Source organism: Rhyacophila brunnea, unplaced genomic scaffold (genome assembly GCF_057557595.1).
Source record: "Rhyacophila brunnea isolate RB1 unplaced genomic scaffold, BYU_Rbru_1.0 scaffold_4, whole genome shotgun sequence".
Lineage (NCBI taxonomy): Eukaryota > Metazoa > Arthropoda > Insecta > Trichoptera > Rhyacophilidae > Rhyacophila > Rhyacophila brunnea.
In genome coordinates, this window is record NW_028233068.1 from 21,482,294 (window position 1) to 21,505,144 (window position 22,851).

General features: G+C 34.9%; 1 protein-coding gene across 1 annotated transcript in view; it reads right to left on the reverse strand.

Annotated features, from left to right (window-relative positions):
* Positions 1-3,840: 3,840 nt before the first annotated feature.
* Positions 3,841-22,851, reverse strand: part of LOC147067082 (uncharacterized) — a 38,978-nt gene continuing 19,967 nt past the window's right edge. The window contains 6 exon segments of the mRNA XM_085954822.1: positions 3,841-4,768; positions 6,156-6,395; positions 7,263-7,536; positions 10,693-10,793; positions 18,255-18,386; positions 19,158-19,210. Coding sequence (XP_085810948.1) covers positions 4,449-4,768; positions 6,156-6,395; positions 7,263-7,536; positions 10,693-10,793; positions 18,255-18,386; positions 19,158-19,210 — 1,120 coding nt within the window. The 3' untranslated portion in view covers positions 3,841-4,448.

The following is a 22,851-nucleotide window of genomic DNA, read 5'->3' on the forward strand; positions in this document are numbered from 1 at the left end:
ATTTTTTTTTTATTTCTCAACATAATCTCCTTGGAGCTCAATACACTTGGTTAGACGTTTCTCAATATTTTTTAAGCCGTCAGAAAAATAAGTTTTCGGAAGGTCCTCAAAATAAGCATTTGTCCGATCGATGACTTCTTCATTTGAAAAAAAACGTTGTCCACTTAGCCATTTTTTTAAGTTTGGGAAAAGGAAAAAGTCACTGGGGGGGGCTAAATCTGGCGAATACGGTGGGTGGTCGACCAATTCGAACTTCAATTCTTCAATTTTAGCCATTGATCGTAAACATGTGTGAACACGGGCATTGTCCTGATGAAAGAGGATTTTTTTCCTGTTTAAATGAGGCTGTTTTTCTTCAATTTTGTTTTTTAGCTGGTCCAATAAAGATGCATAATAATCCCCTGTTATTTTTTTTCCTTTTTCCAAATAGTCAACGAAAATAATTTCACGTGCATCCCAAAATACAGTAGCCATAACCTTACCAGCTGATTTTACGGTTTTCGCCTTCTTTGGACATGGTTTGCCTTCGCAATCCACTGCTTTGACTGTTCTTTCGTCTCGGGAGTATAGTGGTGTATCCATGTTTCATCTACAGTCACAAAGCGACGAAAAAATTCATCCGGATTGCGTTGCATGAGCGACAACAGGGCTTTAGAGGCCACCACCCTATTGCGTTTATTGTCGACTGTGAGCAAACGCGGCACCCATCTTGCAGAAATATTTTTCATGCCCAATTTGTCATATAAAATAGAAATGACGCTACCTTTTGAGATCCCTGTAACCTCAATTATCTCACTCAACTTTAATCTTCGGTCACTTAACACCATATCGTGGATTTTATTGATCATTTCTGGTGTAGTCACCTCTACAGGACGTCCTGAGCGTGGTTCATCCTTTTTAGATGTACGACCACGTTTAAATTCATTTAACCAGTTATAAATAGTTGCAAGTGAAGGAGCAGATATGCCGTGAACTAAATCCAACTCATTTTTTATTTCCTTTGCTGTTAACCCTTTTATATTAAAATGTTTAATAACAGCTCTAACCTCAATTTTCTCCATTTTCCATTTTTCCATTTTCCACAAGCAAATTTTTTTTAAATGTACGAGAAACACACAACAACCCGACCAATCTGATTGAAACTTCGCAGCATACTGAATCGGTAGTGCCGCTGCATGAAAACAAACCGCTTACAGTACTAGTCGCGCCACCTGTCGGCTTTTCTAAGGACTTATTGACCCACCCTCGTATATCGTTAACTTTTTGCAAATATATTAATTTAAATCGATGATTTGAATCGATGATTCATTAAAATGACCTTCTCGGGCGATCTTGCAGCTTACGATCTGTTTAACGCCAATTTTCCATGACTTTCCACACATTTCGGGCTGTCTATCTCAACCATAACGCTACGGATGTTGTCTTGGAGTTTTCAGATTGTTGGTAAAGATGCTTTCTGTTGCGTAATCCTACAAAAATAAATCAAATCGCACGACCTTGATGACCAATTAAAGTCCTTGAAATATCGACCATCGAACTTTTCACGTAATAAAGCCAGTATTACATGAGCTTTTGATCTTATTGGAACCACATGTTTTCCATATAGAAATCTTCTAATTTCAGCCGCAAGAAGTCAGTTATCACTTGCTTATAGTGGATTCCATTGACCGCTACGGTCACTCTTTAATCATTATCGAAGAAGTACTGCGGCCCGATGATGCTTTCAGCCCAAAACCCGCACCACAGACTAACTCTCGTAGTATGTAACTACCTATATTGAATCATTATTTTGAGTTTTCTTTGCCCTAAATATGGTAGTTTTGGTTATTAATGTACTAATTGAGGTGAATATGTGGCTCATCACTGAAGATGATTTTTTTTTTTGAAACATCGTCATGGGTTGCCTCCACTTCCAAGATCCAATCGGCGAAACTGGGGCGCTGCCCGTTGATCACTGGCTTTAGTTCTCGGGTGAGCTGGATCTTGTATGAGTACACTCGTGCAGTGTAGGTGAAGGTCTTTATAAAAAATACACCAAATGATATGAGAGGCAAAATATGAGAGGCAAAGTTGTTGAGATTTTGTTGGAATTCTGGCTCTTCGGGCACACTTTCGTATACAGGAGTAATATTTTCATGTGTATCAGCTGGACTAACATGTTCGAGGTATCAGGCGATCCAAAATACTACCAATCTTTAATAAGGCGATGAATTCTACCTAATTATGACCTTAATTTTTGCCGTACGACCTGCGAAGATTTGCCATTTTTGTAAGATGCTTGTACGATTTTTATGCATTGTGCGGTGGAGAAACGATTCATTGTGTTAAAATAAATTAATAAAAAAGTTCAAATGACGATATGTCAAAAAATACGCGCAAAATATTTGATTGGTAGCAAATGACAGGACTGTAAAATTCGTATCACCAGTAAGTTAACCTTGTATGCATATTATTTACTTTTCAATGTATTGGTAGCACGGATTAAGAAGTACTTGTATTAAAATACATAGTCGTCTATATAAATAGCGGAGAGTTCTCTAAATTTTGCAAAATATATTTCTTCTGAATTCAGATAATTATTATCTGATGAATTTTGTAAATTGTTTAAAAAAACAATAGACATTGTACCCAGTAGGAAGAACTATCTATTCGTACAGGAGAAACAGTTTTTCCCATTTTTGTTTGTTATAACAATTAGCGGATCTAGAAAATGTTTAAAAGGGTGGGGTGGCCATTCAATTTAAAATTTGGTTATATGTTATCTATCAAAACTTATAGTATGACGCCGTGATATTGAACTATTTTTGCGTAAGAGCTAGTTAATCATTTAAAAAGCAGTAGTCTCGTGTACACAGTGATGTCCCGTGAGAGTAAGCAGTTTATGCGTTTCATATGGGCAGTGCATTATAAAAGGTAGCGAATGAAGGAGCTAATATAAATATTATAACGTTGAGAGCAGATGAGCGGTAAGGTTGCTCTAATAGAAAATATCGATATCTTATTATTTTTTTTAAATCGAAGTATAAAAAATTCTGACAATACAACTATCGTTGTACTATTATAGTAATATCTACCTACCATTTTGACATTTTGGAAATTTGTCACGAGGGTGCCTCCAAACCTGTTAGTGTAGCAGACCTCCACGTACCTAAAGCCATCACTATTTGAAAGTAGGTTTCGTGGAAATGTTCTATTTGTCAGTATATTATGGTGTGTATGAAAATTAAAAGATTTTTTGTGCATTTGTCTGTTCACCATCTTCATTTTTTTTCAGTTCATTAGATACACCCTCTCGTTTGGCGTGTTGTATGATGATGACGTCGTCTACTAACTTTTATGTAGGTACCTTGGAAGAGATAAATTACAATATTGGAAGTACCTATGGGTAATGGGTAGTGGGTAGTTACATTATTTTTTCTCTTGACTAGTTCATGAGCGTCTCCACTTCTACAGATTTCTTTTCACCCATTTTTGTTTTATTATGTTTGAACCAAGATACAAATTTCTTTTTATTTTTTGATAGCGTCGGTATGGCTTCATGACTATTTGAAAGTTTTAGCCGCGTTCATGTGCCGCAAAAAGAATATAAAATAAGTATTATTACGAGGAATAGTTAATCATTTGTCCAATTTTGGGAACCCTTTCTCTGGATCACACAAGTGTTGTAAACACAATAGGATTCGAATTTAGCCAGGTTTGAACCCATAACCCATGTCTTCAGAGGCGAACGCTTTACCTGTAGATACTCGGTACCTACTAGTATTGTCGGTATCATAATTATGGGTAGGTAATCATAATTATTAGGGAATGTTCGGTTAGGTTAGAATTTATTACTCATCGTCAATGGATTTTGATATTTATTTTAGTAAAACGAAAATATGTTATAAATATTAATTATATGAATTAATTACTCATATTAATAATAATTTATGTCGATGGTGTAACAATTTGATACTTTCCTATCGGTAATATTATCGCGTATATCAAGAATATGAAACCTTTTAACATGGATTGAAGATAACAAAATATTTCTTATTATGTATAACGATTAGGGATTGCAATACCGGTGTTGCAAAACCGGTATTCCAGTATTTTTTGATACCAAAATACCGGTTTTTAAAAATCACATAATATTGATATATTTGGTATTGAAAGTGGAAACTAAATGTATTAATTACCTAACATAAAAGGTTTAACAAGACAGATATCAGCATCTCTACCATATCTAACTTTTACCTGTTTTTAAAAGTTTACATATATGTACCTATTTAGATGTTTTTTCTATAAAATATTAATATTTTGAAAACATTTTTATATCAATATTAAATTTATTTTATAGATACTTTTATTTTTTCCGTGTATTTCCGAAATACCAGTATTGCTATTTTCATTTGGAATTGCAATCGATGAATAACGATAGTCAGCCAATTTGATTTCAAATTGAATGGTTAACCAATGATCATGTTAAACATGGGACTGTAATTATACCGAATACCGTACTTGCCTGCGCTGTAAGGTGGAAGTGATCTTGTTCACAAACAATACGATCCTCTCGCAGATCTATCTACGTAATATCCCATATTACCCTCAGATACATGGGAGCACTTGTCGTTTATGAATTCATCCCAGTTTAGACACTTTACAGCCAGAAAAGCTGTTGGATTTTTAATAGATTCTACAAAGATGTCGAATGCCCGTAAGTGACTGAAGCTTAGTATAAATGCACCAGGTTGGGCGTATCCGGCGTTCGGGAAAAAGTCAACGTCTCCTGTAATTCAATATTAAGAATAAATTATTTATTAGTTACGAGTAGTAGTGCGAATGGTGCTTGTTGAATTTAGGTATGGTATGATAAGTAACTGAAAAAAATCCTAGGATAGCCATATTAATTATAGGACATGAGTTTGATCTTCAGTATTTTACCGATATAATTTACTAAACATAAAATAATATATTTTATTTTTTATAGAAGGTAAATGTTACACAAAAAGAAAACATAGGCTAAAATAAGTATTTTACGAAAAAAATATGTGATTAAATTGCACTAAAAATATTAGGGCCTCAATAGTCAAGTATATTAGAAAAGTACCTAACCACCGCGCAAAAAATAGCATACTCATATAATAATGAAGATATAGTATTCAGAAAAATGACCCATTCCATATACCTAGTGAGAAGTGAGCCATATACTGAGACAAAATCGACTGCCATCAAATGTACGATAGTAATTATAGGTCATCGATGGTGAACCTATGGCACGCGAGATGATTTATTGTGAAGAGAAAAAATAGGTAGGTAAAATGATAATTTAAAAAATATTTTTTTTCACAAAAAAGTTTTACAAATAAATATATTAGTATTTAAATCTACTTATGATATTAAAAAATAATGACGACACAGCCTTCAGCGTCTCGTTAGGCGTTTTGATAAAATCTTAATGTTTTCAGGTGACCAGGAAAAAAAATAGATATCAATGTCAGTGTAGGCAACAAATGTTGTTATCATTAGATTGGAGGTTACCTATGTTTGTTATTGGTTACAATAATTAGATCCAGGTGATGTTCGCCGTAGGAACACTTGGTCAGTGAAGAAAAATGTATGCACTTTATTTAATTTAATAAATCCTATTTACACAGTGGTAATAATAATATAGAAAAATATTAGAATCAAGCAGCAGATACTTTAAAAGATGATGGGGAATATTATAGGATGAAAGAAGCGTGGTTAAAATGCTCTCACGAACTCATAAAAAAAAAAAAAATATTCAAAGAAGAAAAGATATGCATTCAGCTAGAAACACGGTGAAAGATAGAATCTCAAGAACTGAATTGTAATTTTTATTTTTTTTAATAGAATTCTTAAAAACTATTTTATACTCTTTCCCATGAAAAACTGCTCGGCACGTCAGACAGTCAAAAAATAATATTTGGGAAATTTTAGCACTCATGCGTTAAAAGGTTCGCCAACCCTGTTATAGTGTTATGACCTGACCAGTGACCACTATCAAGAAATAAACCAAATCTAGCTTCAAATCCTTAATCTCTGGTGACTAACCTTGCAATCTCGAAACAAATATTCTTGAAATCGAGAAATTACAAGCTTGAATACATACCATTTAAATAATAAAATATAATACTTATGTTAAAATGTTTCACCGATTGGGTCTGCCATTCCAAGCGATCCTCCATCTGTATGAATTATGTCAACGAAGGCCGCATCTTTCGTGCTAAGTCTGTGGTGCTCTGCTTCTTGTCGGAAGCATGGTCCCGCAGGATCTAAACCGGTAATACGGTCAACCATCTTCCCGTTTGCTATAACTTTTTGTCCAGCTAATCCTACAATGTGAGCACCGAGGCTGAAGCCGACTAAATAAATATGTTTATCAAACACTCCACCTTAAAAAAAAACAATTTAAAGGACCATTAAAATATACAGTAGTTGTTTCACAGTAGAGCAGAAAATGTTAATTTAACATTGCATTATGTTGTTAAATGCATTATAATAAATTAAGATCGTCTACGACAATTAATTATTCGATATGCATTGCGCAATTTGACGAACAAAATATAAAAAATACACCTTCAGAGCTATTCTATATAAGTAGTGTCACTAGGGATTACAATACCGAATGAAAATACCAATACCGGTATTTCGGTATTTCCTATCGAATACCGATATCAATAGCGGTATTCGTGAAATATATGAAAAAAATAGAAGTATATAAGTAAAATTCACATCTCATTTTCAAATGTATGTTTGGGCCCAGAGTATGGACCTAATAATGTTGAGCAACTGGGTAAAATTCATTGCTCGTAAAAAACAATATCTGTTAATACAACCTCCACTGTGTAGAGACTGGAGACCCATATGATCCTTTTAAGATTAGACACGGTGAAATATGCAATCTATGATCAAAACAGTCACTGAAATTACGAAACGTTGCCTGGTTTCAATTTGTGATGTATTGGTTTACGAAGAAATCTATCGGCCAGAAGGGAGTAACAGAAGGAATTTTGTTGCAGGGGCGCACACAAAGGGGTGGGTTTCGGGTCTAAGCCTAAGCCTTAATAAAATAAAAGCTATCTTATCACCGTTCTTTTATTTTGGGGATGAGGTATTTTGTGGTAGAAAATTATATTTTAATTGAGCACCCGGCAATAATTGTTTAATTAAATAAATTAATTACGAAGCTTGTCATTAAGTATTTATATTTTATAATACACATAACTTATAAATTATAATATTAGAATATTCATTCTTACCATCAATAAGATCAAGTATGACTTTTCCAAGGGCTTCTCCAACGATTTCCACTGCTTTGGCTGCTAATAGATAAATCATACCTATCATAGAATGTGCGTTCACAGCCATGACATTATACCCGCCTTTCTCGAGGAACGCATTCGTATTGGTTACGGTGCCTAGAAAATCCGTAGTTTCGATGTATCCATGGCAATATATGACTATAGGAAGGTTAATATTGAAGTACGGCGATCTTAATATTTCTTTACCGGCAGTTGCAATGGGGAAGGAAGTCTGGAGAAAGCGAAATGTATTTTTATGAGAATATTATTTATTAAAGAATCAAGATACACTAATCTTCTTACACATAATAATAATTGTAATATGATCACCAACATATTTTATATTTAACACAATGCTTACGGGCCCTTTTAATTAATTTTGTTACTAACGTGTTAATTTGCATTTGAAAAGTAATTAGCAAAAACACAATTTTGTGCGGCCCGTAAGCATTGGGTTAAAAAAAAGTTAATTTATGTATCTAACAAAATATAATATAGGTAGGTACCTACCTACCTTGCAAAATAAAATATTTAGGTAAATTTACATTAGTATGATGTAGTGATTTTGCTTAGGTATGATGGGTATGGCTTATGCAATCAGCGAAATCGAATTGAATGCGTTGGTAGGTTTGTGGCTACCCATCGTGAATCTCAAACATGCCTAATTTATTTAAGAAATACTTACCTAGCATTAAGTTGAACTTACAATGGAAACTATATCATTTATATACCCTTCATCAAATTTGTTTCAACACGTATGCCAGAAGTCACCTTCGTCGTCATCTAGACAAAGTGACCTTTGGTTCAGACGCAAGCCTGCAATATTTTTTATCAAATCGATTAATTCGCGAATTCTTGTTACAATGTAATACGGAACAAATCAAATTACATATTTGTGAGCGATATCAGCATTATAAAAAATATCCAAGCTGTAAATAACAGACAATAATTATTAATAATATGAATCCGCTTCGGGAGGTTTTACTGGGCGTCTTACGAGCCTTGAGCGGCTCGCGCAACTCAAACGTATAAACCGTGTGTGAAAATGTTCGTAGACAAAGCTTTTTTTGGTTATACGTTTATACAGTTCGAGTACAGAACGCGCCTTGGCGACAGTGAGTGGCGCTCTAAGAAGTGTTGCTATCTCACGCTATCACCTACAGATGAATATTATTGCTGTCGCACTCATTCTCATTACAAGGCATGATTGCTGGAGCGATCGAGGAAACGCGCTCCTGAATAGCATTGCATTTGGCAAAGCTAAACCTCACGGGACGATGCCAGCGCGACGCGTGAACATGAACATTGTATATTATATTTAAAATAGCCGGTTAAAAACACATACTTATTAGAATTTGTTTTTGTATATGAATTAATGACTACGGTAATAGATCAGAACACTTTTAATAAATCAAATATAAATGAAATACTTATTTAAAAAAAAATCTTTTCGCATAAATTCAGTGGGTAGGTGTTCACCGCTCTCAAAGCATCGCCACTGGGGGATTGTATTTCACGCGCCAATCTGTTTATTCATTGGATTCAAGCAACCATACTTCTCCTCACACACTCTCCCAACTATAGATTCATTCAAATGGCAGTGGTTTTAATTGTTTCTCATAAAATGTTGACAAGTCAAAAAAAATGTTTTATTTCTTTCTTATACGAGTATGTATAATGTATTTCTTATAATGTTGTAATAATGTGTCTTATACTAAATAACATTTTGAAACAGATTTTATAGCAGTTATACCTGTAAGAATGAAATGAGACATTTTTATTGGCTTTCAGACAATTTACAAGAATTAAAACTGTTGTTTTAGTTACTGACATTTTTCTGTTTTGTTATTTGTTCAATGCGAGTACTTGAATTAAAATAAATGTTTGATACCTACCTAATAATAGAAAAATAATTGTTGCATAATCAAAAAGATACGATGAGTATGTTCATTACAATGTACGTACTGCCATGCGATAATTGCATTGCAAAATTTCAATTAAAATGAGTAGTAAAATGTATACAATGTAAAATCAAGTATAAATCAGGTAGGTAGGTATATCAACGGTGCTGCTTTTTACCGTCTCCCGTACCAATACATATTTTAGTTAAAAAATTGAAAAATACACATATTATCAATACCATTTACAATGCTTTTAACATTATAGAGGTGTGCAGACATATTTTATTATATTACTTATCTGGGAAAACAAATTATTATAATTTGAGTTTTTAGTCCAGATATTTTTTTAAAAGAGAGGCTTTATAGATTCCTAATAATTAAATGTGCTCTTTTTACTTTTTCTGCTGCCAAAAATCTTTCAAGAACCCAACATCCGACTGGAGATCATAACCGGCATCCGACCCGACATCAGACTCGACATCAGATCCGACACCAGGGCCAACATCACACTACACATCAGTGACGAAAATTAGAGATAGGCTATGGGAACCCGATACAAAACATAGTGCACACTTTCGACATGGTTGAACAAATTGCATTTGCAATCGGTGTTGGTTAATTTTCAAAATTTAATGAAAACCTACTTATATAAAACCATTATATTATACATAATTTAAAAACACCTCAAATATATAGATATGTACAATAGAAAAAAATTTCTGCGAGACTCGAACCCGCATCTTATGGGTTAGCGCTAATGCGCTTTACCTAGTGTAGATTCATTCTTATAATTTTAAATTCAATTAAAATATTATAAGTACTTATAACTAAAAAAGTGTGCACTGTCTATGTCAGATCTCGATGGGTTACTTATACTATTCGCCACTGCCAGACATCCATCCCGGTATCAGACCCGACACCTAAAACGATAGCCTCCACATCCTTCAGGGGTTCCGCGAGATAAATATTCAATGTGTTTTTAGCGTTTTTTTTTGTATTATGAAATAAATGTACGTGAATAATTGAGTTGTCAATATACTCGTTATCATAATATTATGAAGCACTGATCGCCACCCCCTTTTATGGTAGCGAAGTAACATGCGACTCTTGAATTAAAAGATATTTTTATAAATCAAGAAACACACTAAATATAATTAGAAAATATCATTCTACACGTAAATTTTCATTTAATCTACTATCCACTCATCATCTTTTAATAATTTTAAAATAAAATAGCGCCGCAGATGTCTTTTTTTACTGTTAGAGCAAATTTGTAGTGTGTATTTATCTCACTTAACTGCTCGACCCGCAATGCCGCCCTCCCTCTTTAAACCTGGCTAGAGTCCTATCAGCCCCCTGTGAAGGGGGCCATGTTTAAAACACAATATACCAAACGAAATATTAGAAACCTACCATAATTTACACCTGAGCATAGCCGGAGACTTCAGCTAGTAGTTATTTAAATTATAACAAATTATATTAGGTACCTTAATAATCTGGGAACCATCTTTGGTGTAAAGGTTCAATTTTACATTCGATGTGTCAGTTGGTAGCTTAAAGTGTTCAGCAAATTTTTTTAAATCGGGACCTGCAAGAACAATAAAAAAATACAATAAGGTAAATTTTCTGCTTACGAGAGCCACCTCGCTGGAAGATATGAATATATGTCAATTTATTGATAATTAACATTAAGTATCTTTATTCATATATGGTCGAAGCAAGGTGTTTTAGCGCCCGGGACAGAAACAAAAAATGGGCCCCTTACATAACACAAAACTTGTACCTATATTATGTACAAATAATAAGTACATATATATTTGGTTTCCATTAACAGATTGAAATTATACGTATTCTAAACAATCGAAAACTGGTGGTTTTGGTAGCTTCTGAGGTAGGCAAAGAATATGATGAGCGTCGGTGCTCTAGAGCGACCAAGTAAAGGAGCTTACTGAGGGCAGTTTCACTCTACCCTAAGAGAAGCAGAAAGACCAGAGGGGTGGAGAGTCTTAGTCGCTCAGAAGATGACTACATTTCCAGGAGGGCACGATCCTCAGCCACGAGGGAACGACCAAGAAGAGAGAGAAATAATAAATAGGTAATATAAAATGTACTTTAAAAACAGATGACCTCTTGAATGATTGAAATGAAATACAAATTCGAGAATCCGCATATTTTTTGTTTGTATAAAAATCATAAATCTCTTTATATTTATTAACTGAATTGGCGTTTACGTGGTAGAATTCTGTTATAAATGGTTTTGAAACAAAGGTTTTTTTATACTTTAATTAAGTCATTTAAGTTGACAGCTGTTTTGAGCTATAAACCCATTTTCGGAACGGTTGACTAGAGCTTATGTTGAATATTCGGATAATCTGTTTCTAATAAATAAAGATAGGGTATATAATATTATGTCAATATCAATATCCGTTTCACCTCTCTTCTTGTTCACGACAGTGGCGTATCCTCCACCATCTTATTTAATTACATATTACTATTTTTTTTAATATTAAGGAAGTACTTACTAAAAATAACAAATGGAAAACAATGAAATTTCAACATAAAGTATAATAACAAGACAAAAGTTCTAGATAATTAGTAAACAACAATCGAAAACGACGTATATATAGATAATGCTGCGCCGCAGGTGACTTAGGGCCGTATGTATGAGATTACCAAATTCTTTATAAGGTGTTTAACCGATTTCCACCATATAGCGTATATCACTGTTTGTGACGTAAGCAATATGACGTCACATGTCATTCAAAATGGCTGCTTCATCTGTCACTGTCAAATGTCATTTTAATAATGCATTCAAATCAAATCAAATTTATTTATTTTACATATAATGAACATAATAAATTATAAATTCAAAGCGTTCACGACATGACATAAAATAAGTGTTAATAATTTTTAAAAATAAAAATACAGAGAATAAGTACCTAATTAAATAAGAAAAGAAATAAAATAAGTAACAAAATAAAAGTAGATGGAAGCACACAGAGTGAACTTTGATAGACCCTATCTTAAAAACTTATAAAACAACGTCCACCTAAATTCACCCTCACGTAAGTGGAATATATCAATATCCGAAGCGATTTCATTAAACATGGTTACTGCCCTCCCAATTGGCATTACTAATGGCAGGTTAGTTCTGCACCGTGGGAGAACAAACAACGGAGCCTAAGGTAATTATCAGGGGAATGGGACGATTTGGCACCGCGAACTGGCCTCCGCCGATTGGCCTCCGGTAATTGGCCGCCGGTACAATCGGACGCCGGCCCAATTGGGCGCCGACCCAATTCGACGCCGACCCAACTGGCCTCCGGGAGATTGGACGCCGCACAGTTGAATTAAATGCGCAAAGGAATAGACGTACGTTACGATTTGTTGGAGTAAATAAGCAAGTCAGTTTAATATGTTTCTATCTTCTCAGTAGGTGTACCTTATACATTTCGCGCTTGACACATTTTTAATATAGATTGAGAAAAATTATTATGCCTGATGATGTTTATTAAAAGAAAACAATTCTTCCCTCGCTAAAACTTAAAGATGTGCATAATCAATTAATTTATTGTCTATACATGGGTACTTATTTATATTTACAACAAATATTTAAAATAATGTTAGATGTTAGAATGAAAATTACATTATATTTTAGCGTTTTATCGACTTAATATTATAATAAAGCTTAAATATGTATATTATTATGCATAAATGCGTATTTTAAGATACGAGGGTGGGTCAATAAGTCCTTAGAAAAGCCGACAGGTGGCGCGACTAGTACTGTAAGCGGTTTGTTTTCATGCAGCGGCACTACCGATTCAGTATGCTGCGAAGTTTCAATCAGATTGGTCGGGTTGTTGTGTGTTTCTCGTACATTTAAAAAAAAAATTGCTTGTGAAAAATGGAAAATGGAGAAAATTGAGTTTAGAGCTGTTATTAAACATTTTAATATAAAAGGGTTAACAGCAAAGGAAATAAAAAATGAGTTGGATTTAGTTCACGGCATATCTGCTCCTTCACTTGCAACTATTTATAACTGGTTAAATGAATTTAAACGTGGTCGTACATCAACAAAGGATGAACCACGCTCAGGACGTCCTGTAGAGGTGACTACACCAGAAATGATCAATAAAATCCACGATATGGTGTTAAGTGACCGAAAATTAAAGTTGAGTGAGATAATTGAGGTTACAGGGATCTCAAAAGGTAGCGTCATTTCTATTTTACATGACAAATTGGGCATGAAAAATATTTCTGCAAGATGGGTGCCGCGTTTGCTCACAGTCGACAATAAACGCAATAGGGTGGTGGCCTCTAAAGCCCTGTTGTCGCTCATGCAACGCAATCCGGATGAATTTTTTCGTCGCTTTGTGACTGTAGATGAAACATGGATACACCACTATACTCCCGAGACGAAAGAACAGTCAAAGCAGTGGATTGCGAAAGGCGAACCATGTCCAAAGAAGGCAAAAACCGTAAAATCAGCTGGTAAGGTTATGGCTACTGTATTTTGGGATGCACGTGAAATTATTTTCGTTGACTATTTGGAAAAAGGAAAAACAATAACAGGGGATTATTATGCATCTTTATTGGACCAGCTAAAAAACAAAATTGAAGAAAAACGGCCTCATTTAAACAGGAAAAAAATCCTCTTTCATCAGGACAATGCCCGTGTTCACACATGTTTACGATCAATGATGGCTAAAATTGAAGAATTGAAGTTCGAATTGGTCTACCACCCACCGTATTCGCCAGATTTAGCCCCCAGTGACTTTTTCCTTTTCCCAAACTTAAAAAAATGGCTAAGTGGACAACGTTTTTTTTCAAATGAAGAAGTCATCGATCGGACAAATGCTTATTTTGAGGACCTTCCGAAAACTTATTTTTCTGACGGTTTAAAAAAAATTGAGAAACGTCTAACCAAGTGTATTGAGCTCCAAGGAGATTATGTTGAGAAATAAAAAAAAAATACAAAAATAAAAACTGTTTTAATGCTTTTTTCTAAGGAATTATTGACCCACCCTCGTAGTATGAAATTACAAACAAAATATTAAGTAATTTATCTGCTAAGTATAAATGTTTCAGTAGTTTGATTGATAAACTACTTAGGTACTGGATGCCGGACGAAATCCCGAAGGCCGAAATCCCGAATGCTGAAATCCCGAATGGCCGAAATCCCGAAAAATGAAAAAATACAAACATCAATAATTGCGCAATTTTTGCAAGAGAGACAAAAACCCATTTTTTGTGGAAATATAAAAAATGTAAAATACAAACATCAATAATTGCGCAATCGTGAGCGCAATTTTTGTAAGAGAGACAAATCCCATTTTTTCGGAAAATGGGTTTTTCTGATTGCGCAATTTTTTTCAGGAGAGACCATTTTGTAGAACGAATGGATTTTGTGCATCTTACAAAAATTGCGCAATCCACGATTGCGCAATTATTGATGTTTGTATTTTAAATTTTTTTTATATTTCCACAAAAAATGGGTTTTTGTGTCTCTTGCAAAAATTGCGCAATTATTGATGTTTGTATTTTTTTTATTTTTCGGGATTTCGGCCTTCGGGATTCCGGCCATTCGGGATTTCAGCGTTCGGGATTTCGATATTCGGGATTTCGGCTTTCGGGATTTAGGCTTTCGGGATTTAGGCTTTCGGGATTTCGGCCTTCGAGATTTCGTCTGGCACCCAGTACCTAAGTAGTTTATCAATCAAACTACTAAAACATTTATACTTAGCAGATAACTTACTTAATATTTTGTTTGTAATTTCATACTATCTTAAAATACGCATTTATGCATAATAATATACATATTTAAGCTTTATTATAATATTAAGTCGATAAAACGCTGAAATATAATGTAATTTTCATTCTAACATCTAGCATTATTTTTAATATTTGTTGTAAATATAAATAAGTACCCATGTATAGACAATAAATTAATTGATTATGCACATCTTTAAGTTTTAGCGAGGGAAGAATTATTTTCTTTTAATAAACATCATAAGGCATAATAATTTTTCTCAATCTATATTAAAAATGTGTCAAGCGCGAAATGTATAAAGTACGACTACTGAGAAGATAGAAGCATATTAAACTGACTTGCTTATTTACTCCGACAAATCGTAACGTACGTCTATTCCTTTGCGCATTTAATTCAACTGTGCGGCGTCCAATCTCCCGGAGGCCAGTTGGGTCGGCGTCGAATTGGGTCGGCGTCCAATTGGGCCGGCGTCCGATTGTACCGGCGGCCAATTACCGGAGGCCAATCGGCGGAGGCCAGTTCGCGGTGCCAAATCGTCCTAGACCCATTATCAGAGACACACAAGCCAACACCACTAAGAATTGCAGAGTTCACATTTACGCCACGTATAAGTCTGAAAAAATATGTAGCTATATAAAGATCCCTTCTAAATTTTAAGCTACAGTATGTAAGCATCCCTAAGAGAAAATCAGTCGGATAGAGCCACGGATAATATCCATATAGCCGAAAGTAAAGGAGTCTTAAAAATTTCTTTTAGACTCTCTCCATCATAAGGCCGTACTTCAACTGATGCGGGGCTCAAACGATAGACCCACTCTCAAGTCTGCTTCTAACTAAGGAGTTGTAGAGAATATTTAGTACCGTAACATCCGAAAAGACCCGGGAAGTACGCAAGACAAAGCCCAACATCTTTAGCGCCTTTTTACAAATGGTATCTATATGACCACTAAACGTCAGTTTACCGTCAAACGTAATTCCAAGATCTCTTACAGATGATATTCGCGAGAGAACTCTGCCATGCATCGAGTACTGGAAAAACAATACTCGTGAGGCTTTAGTAAACGATAAAACATTGCATTTATCAATATTGAAGTCCAGTTTGTTACGCCTGCCCCAATCGTATATATTATCTATATCAAGTTGGAGTTGACGACAATCGTCCAAGGTGACAACTTCCATGAGAGTTTCAAGTCGTCAGTCAACAATAAAAACATAGCATTTTTAATTACCAATGCTATGTCATTTATAAAAATCGTGAACAGCAATGGCCCTAAGTTTGAGCCCTGGGGGACACCAGAAAATGTGTAAAAGGTCTGTGACTGATAAAGGCCGTACGAAACGTATTGTTGACGGTTCCTAAAATAACTCCCGAATAGCTTCAAAAATCGATCCGACAATCCAATAAGTTGGAGTTTTTCCATTAAAATATCGTGATCGACTCTGTCAAATGCCTTCGAGAAATCATTGTAAGAACAGTCAACCTGGCTGCCTCTATCTAGTACTGACGATACATAATCAGTGAATACCATCAGGTTGGTTTCCGTTGATTGGCCTGCTCTAAATCCATGCTGTTCATTCATTACAACAAACGTTTGCTTGAGGCCCTCGATCATTTTGTAGACTCTGTAAAACATTTTCGAACTTTAAAAACAGTTCCTAGTCGTGCTGTTTACAAAATACGTATAATTTTGATCCATAGTCTATAATCTAGGTAGTAGGTAACTGATATAATGCCTCATATTTCGCTTACAAAACGCAGTATTTCTCATGGAGAGATAAGATGGGTTTACGTATGATTACGATAAAATACCTCCGCTAAACGACCGCAAAGTTAGGTACCTACTGCAGTATCTGGCATTAAAATATGCAATTGGAAGCATTCTGCATTCTTCAAAATATTATGGTACCTACCTACCTAGTTAATTATTGTAAGTTAACTGTAATAAACAAGGCACAACTTTCAAATACACTGGTCACATCAATAGTGTCATACGGTGATTGGTATAAATGATAATATTATACAGAGATCATTACATATTATTATCTAAATCCATTTGCATTTCTGTCATTTATTCTTATTCTGTTTTGACATCTCTTAAAAGTGATTGAAGTGAAGTTAGTCATAATATGTATGTATTGCCACTAAACGGAAATGTTTACTGGCAATACTCTATCCTTTCGTACAGTAGAATTATAAAATAAATGTGATAAAATAACTGATAAATTATTTAAGTTCATAATAATTATTCATGTATAATTATTAAATTTATATGGTACACTTTCAGACACATTTACAATTAAAAATTTTTAAATTAATGGTCGGGGAATGAAATTTTATAAGTTTGCCATTATTTGGACGTTATGACACATTATGACGTCACATCATGACGTCGCTAAACAACGGAGTACATTTGCACTCATTGGGAATCTCATGCATACGACCCTTAGAAATAGAACATTGAACCACAAGAAGGCTCGTTATTGGTCTTCTGCATAATTGTCATGACCTTGGATTTGGTATAGATGTTTGGTAATTTTTTGGATCTCTATAACAACACGAAGGGCGCAGACTCCTCAGAATAAAAGACGGCGCGCCAATATTGAGACACTTCATCTCTTGGCATCGAATGCACTAAACACAAAGACCTGTCATCCATATTTTCATTTTTTACTAACAGCACAACTATACCTAAACAATAAACATAGTAAAATACTGTTGTATTTAAATATGCAATTAAATGCAGGTACTGAAATAGTTTGCGGCTCCCTGGAAAAACCTTTACGACCACTAGTGTACTGCGCAGAGCAGTTTAGTAGCATTGGCCTAACACCCTAACGGGGCCTAACGCGTACACTGACACTTTTGTTAAATATATCGTCGCATTTTCCATAATATTTTCGACATTTAAATTGACCACACATTTATTTACTAATAATGTTTATCTGAAAAATGTTTCGTTGACCAGCGATCCTGAATATTATGTATTAAAATTAAAATATCACTAATTTTCATTATTGCATGTTCAATAAAACTCCACTTCTGCGCCCCAGCCTGGGATGCGTCCGGAGTGGCTGCCCAGTTGCTCATAAATTATAGAAAATAATACACCCGTGTATCATAAGAGTACTTATGTACCTATACTGAAATACTTAATCCATTGTTTAAATTAAAAATAAAAAAATAAATTGCCTCAATTCGAACATTATAGAGACTTGTGTATTTAAAAAAAATGGAGAGTAGCCCATTTGTTTTTAAGCTATTTACCCTAGTCGACTTACAGTTCCCGAAAAGTAAGTCAGCAGTAAACCTTTGCCCCCAATACGAAATGTAAGACCAAGTATCACCATACGCCATAGCTCTGTAGATGAAAGAGATGAGTATGAACAGCACCAACTTCATGACTGCGTAATCTGAGGAAACAGAATATTCCTTTTTACACGTTAAATATATGTATTTCATCAAAACCTAATGTTTTGGGTTAATGAAGAAACTTATTGTGAAAATAAACTTTAAGAAGGTTGTAAATTATTTTGATAATAATACTATAACTATATGTTTGCCTCAAGGCTTACTTACGCTTACGTTTTTCATTTAATTTCCATAAAGAATTTTTAGGCAAACAAAAATCGGTTTGTGCGTTGGTGGAAAGACCAGATTCTTACAATACAGAGTCTTTTGAGACAATTTATTATGACACAATTGAATGCTAGAGTTATTATAAAATAATCCTAGTTTTTTAATGTGTTTCTTGGATTTTGAGTTTATTATTATATTCAAATTTATCAAACTGATTTGTATAAACTCCATTATCGGTCAGTATGTAATTTTTAAATAACCAGTTAAATTTTAATATAACATCATGTCTCCCATTGGGACGATACCTATTTAAAATATTTATAAATAATATGCTTTTACTCAAATCAATTCTTGTAAAATATAATTATTATGCATGTCTTGCTAAGTATTAAAAATGAGACGTTTTTTTACCTTATCACTAATCAGTTATGAAACTATACACATTCGAAATTTACTCTTTTTACTGTTAATGTAGATTGCTACAGTATTTATATAATTATGTATTTGTCCATTCAATAAAATAATTTCCGACATCTGCCAGTCATTGACGTACCAAAGTTTGCAATGAAAAATATGATTAAAAATAAGTACAAACCGGAAATTACATAAATAAGGGAATTGAGCTACCTTCTCGGTGTGGCTATAAGAAGGTACGATTCTTGAATATGGAAAAATATGAGATACGTGTTAAAGAATATTAACATATCATAATAAGCTTTAATTTTTAACACGTAAACGAAACGCGCATTCAATATTTGTAATATGTTAGGACATTTATTTGGCTTTGTAGTTCCTGTATTTTATACCCTAAGCATCATTAAGTCATAAACCAAAACTGCCTTCAAAGTCTTGGTCTATGGCCTATGGCGACAGGGTTTCGAATTTGTATCTTATTAATCTGCTTTATTATGCGAACGCACAGTCATGTATTTAAGTAGGTATATCAATTGAGTTAGCATTCATTTGGAGGAATTTCATTTTATAAAATGATATTATAAATTATGTTAAGTTCCATTGACTGGTTTATTGGGGGTTTCAGCCATTCGGGATTTCGGCCTTCGGGATTTCGTCCGGCACCCAGTACCTAAGTAGTTTATCAATCAAACTACTGAAACATTTATACTTAGCAGATAACTTACTTAATATTTTGTTTGTAATTTCATACTATCTTAAAATACGCATTTATGCATAATAATATACATGTTTAAGCTTTATTATAATATTAAGTCGATAAAACGCTGAAATATAATGTCATTTTCATTCTAACATCTAAGATTATTTTTAATATTTGTTGTAAATATAAATAAGTACCCATGAATAGACAATAAATTAATTGATTATGCACATCTTTAAGTTTTAGCGAGGCAAGAATTATTTTCTTTTAATAAACATCATAAGGCATAATAATTATTCTCAATCTATATTAAAAATGTGTCAAGCGCGAAATGTATAAGGTACAACTACTGAGAAGATAGAAGCATATTAAACTGACTTGCTTATTTACTCCAACAAATTGTAACGTACGTCTATTCCTTTGCGCATTTAATTCAACTCTGCGGCGTCCAATCTCCCGGAGGCCAATTGGGTCGGCGTCGAATTGGGTCGGCGTCCAATTGGGCCGGCGTCCGATTGTACCGGCGGCCAATTACCGGAGGCCAATCGGCGGAGGCCAGTTCGCGGTGCCAAATCGTCCCATTCCCTTTATTGGTCGAAAGATCTTAAGAAGTCTAAAGAAAGACTACAAAGATAAACGATTTGTTTTTACTTAAGCATTCATTTTACAGTAAAAACTAAATCCTCATTTTCTTTCACTCTATTTAGGAGTAGGTACCTACATAGTACCTACTCCTCAGGATTTTAGAACGAGTCTGGTAGGGTTGACCGCCCTTTTCTAGATCTCTTATTTGTTGTTCCACCTGTTTTCAACAAAATCGGCGCTTAGAGTTCTAACGTTTTTCCTCGGTTTTTTAAAGTGGGCATCAGAGGTAGGATCACTTTGCTCTTAAGCTTTCTTTCAAGCGCAATTTCTCTCTTTGCTTTTCTGTCTGATGTCTAAAGGTAAGCCTAGTCTGTGGTTATCAGCTGGGCTGAGCAAAAAACCAACCAATTCGGCGGGTGGAGGTTTGAAGGCGGAAACTTCAAGCTACTTTACTCATTGATGAGTGAAGTGGACTGGAGTGAGTTGCTCGAGATTTGTGATGTGAATGAGGCGGTACAATGTTTTTACAATATAGTGTATAATATTTTTGATCAATGTTTTTCGAGGAAGTCGCCATGTCGTGGTGGAAGGCGATACCCGAGGTGGTTTTCTCGGGAGATTATTGGGGACATTAAGGTCAAGCATAACTATCATACAGCATGGAAGGCTGAGCATGATCAGACTGACTATATCATGCTTAGCATCTATCGTTTGAAAGTGAGACAAGCTGTTTGACGGGCCTATCGAACATATTATATGGAAACGGTAGGAGATTCCATTCGCGAAAATCCTAAATTGTTTTGGAATTACGTAAAATCGTTAAGAAGAGATGGTGGGTTTACCGATAGGATGAGTTGGAAGGGCGAAGAGGTAACCGGACATGGAGTGGCAGAAGCATTTGCTGGTCATTTCAAGTCTGTCTACGCAAGTAGTATTCCAAATCTGGATGTTGCCTCAACGTCAGGAAAACCGTCATGCCCAATCCGTCAATATTTTTTCAATTAATGAGGGCGATGTACTTCAGTTTATTAAAAAACTAAAGAATACTCGCTCTTTGGGACCTGATTATGTTCCTACATTTTTTTTAAAGGGTTGTATTGACTTCGTCAAAGGCCCGCTTTCATATATATTTAATCTCGCAATGGAGACAGGTATCTTCCCGGAAACGTGGAAGATGTCGAAGGTTACTCCAATCCATTAAAGAGTGGTACAGAGTCATCAGTGGAAAATTACAGGCCGGTAGCTGTTCTCTCTGCACCAGCAAAAGTTCTTGAGATGATCATGCGCAACATGATTTCTCCAAAAACTGAGTCATTTATAATAAATGAACAGCATGGATTTAGAGCAGGCCGATCAACGGAAACTAACCTGATGGTATTTACCGATTACGTGTCATCGGCTCTGGATAGAGGCCACCAGGTTGACTGTTCTTACAATGACTTCTCGAAAGCATTTGACAAGGTCGATCATGGCATCCTGATGGAAAAACTCCAACTTATTGGATTGCCGGATCGATTTTTGAAGCTATTCGGGAGTTATTTTAGGAACCGTCAACAATATGTATCGTATGGCCTTTATCAGTCACAGACCTTTTACACATTTTCTGGTGTCCCCCAGGGCTCAAACTTAGGGCCGTTGCTGTTCACGATTTTTATAAATGACATAGCATTGGTAATAAAAAATGCTATGTTTTTGTTGTTCGCTGATGACTTGAAACTCTTTTTGGAAGTTGTCACCTTGGACGATTGTCGTCAGCTCCAATTTGATATAGATAATGTATTAAATTGGGGCAGGCGTAACCAACTAGAATTCAATATTGATAAATGCAATCTTTTATCGTTTACCAGAGCCTCAAAAGTGTTGTTTTTCCAATACTCGATGCATGGCAGAGTTCTGTCACAAATATCATCTGTAAAGGATCTTGGCATTACGTTTGAGAGTAAACTGACATTTATTAGCCATATAGTTACCATTTGTAACAAAGCGCTTAAAATGTTGGGCTTCGTCATGCGTACTTCCCGGGTCTTTTCAGATGTTACGGTATTAAAACTTTTATTTAATTCTTTAGTTTGAAGCAGACTTGAGAGTGGGTCTATTGTTTGGGCACCGCACCAGTTGAAGTATGGTCTTATGGTGGAGAGGGTACAGAAGAAATTATTGAGACTCCTTTACTTGAGGTTGTATGGATACTATCCGTGGCTTTATCCAACTCACTTTCTCTTAGGCATGCTTACATACTGCAGTCTGCAATTTAGAAGAAATCTTTATTTAGCTACGTATTTTTTTCGACTTATACAAGGTATAAATGAGAACTCTGCCATTCTGGGCAGTGTTGACCTGTGTGTCCCTGATAACTATCTTAGAAATAGAGACCATCAGTTGTTTATTCTCCCAAGGTGCAGAACCAACCTGCCACTGGTAATGCCTATTGGGAGAGTGATAACTATGTTCAACGAAATTGCTTCGGGTGTTGATATATTCCACCTACCTGAGAATGAGTTTAGGTGGATGTTGTTTTATAAATTCTTAAAATAGGGTCTGCTTAACTCATCCGGTGTACTTCCTTGTACCTATCTAATTCATCTACTGATATATCTCTT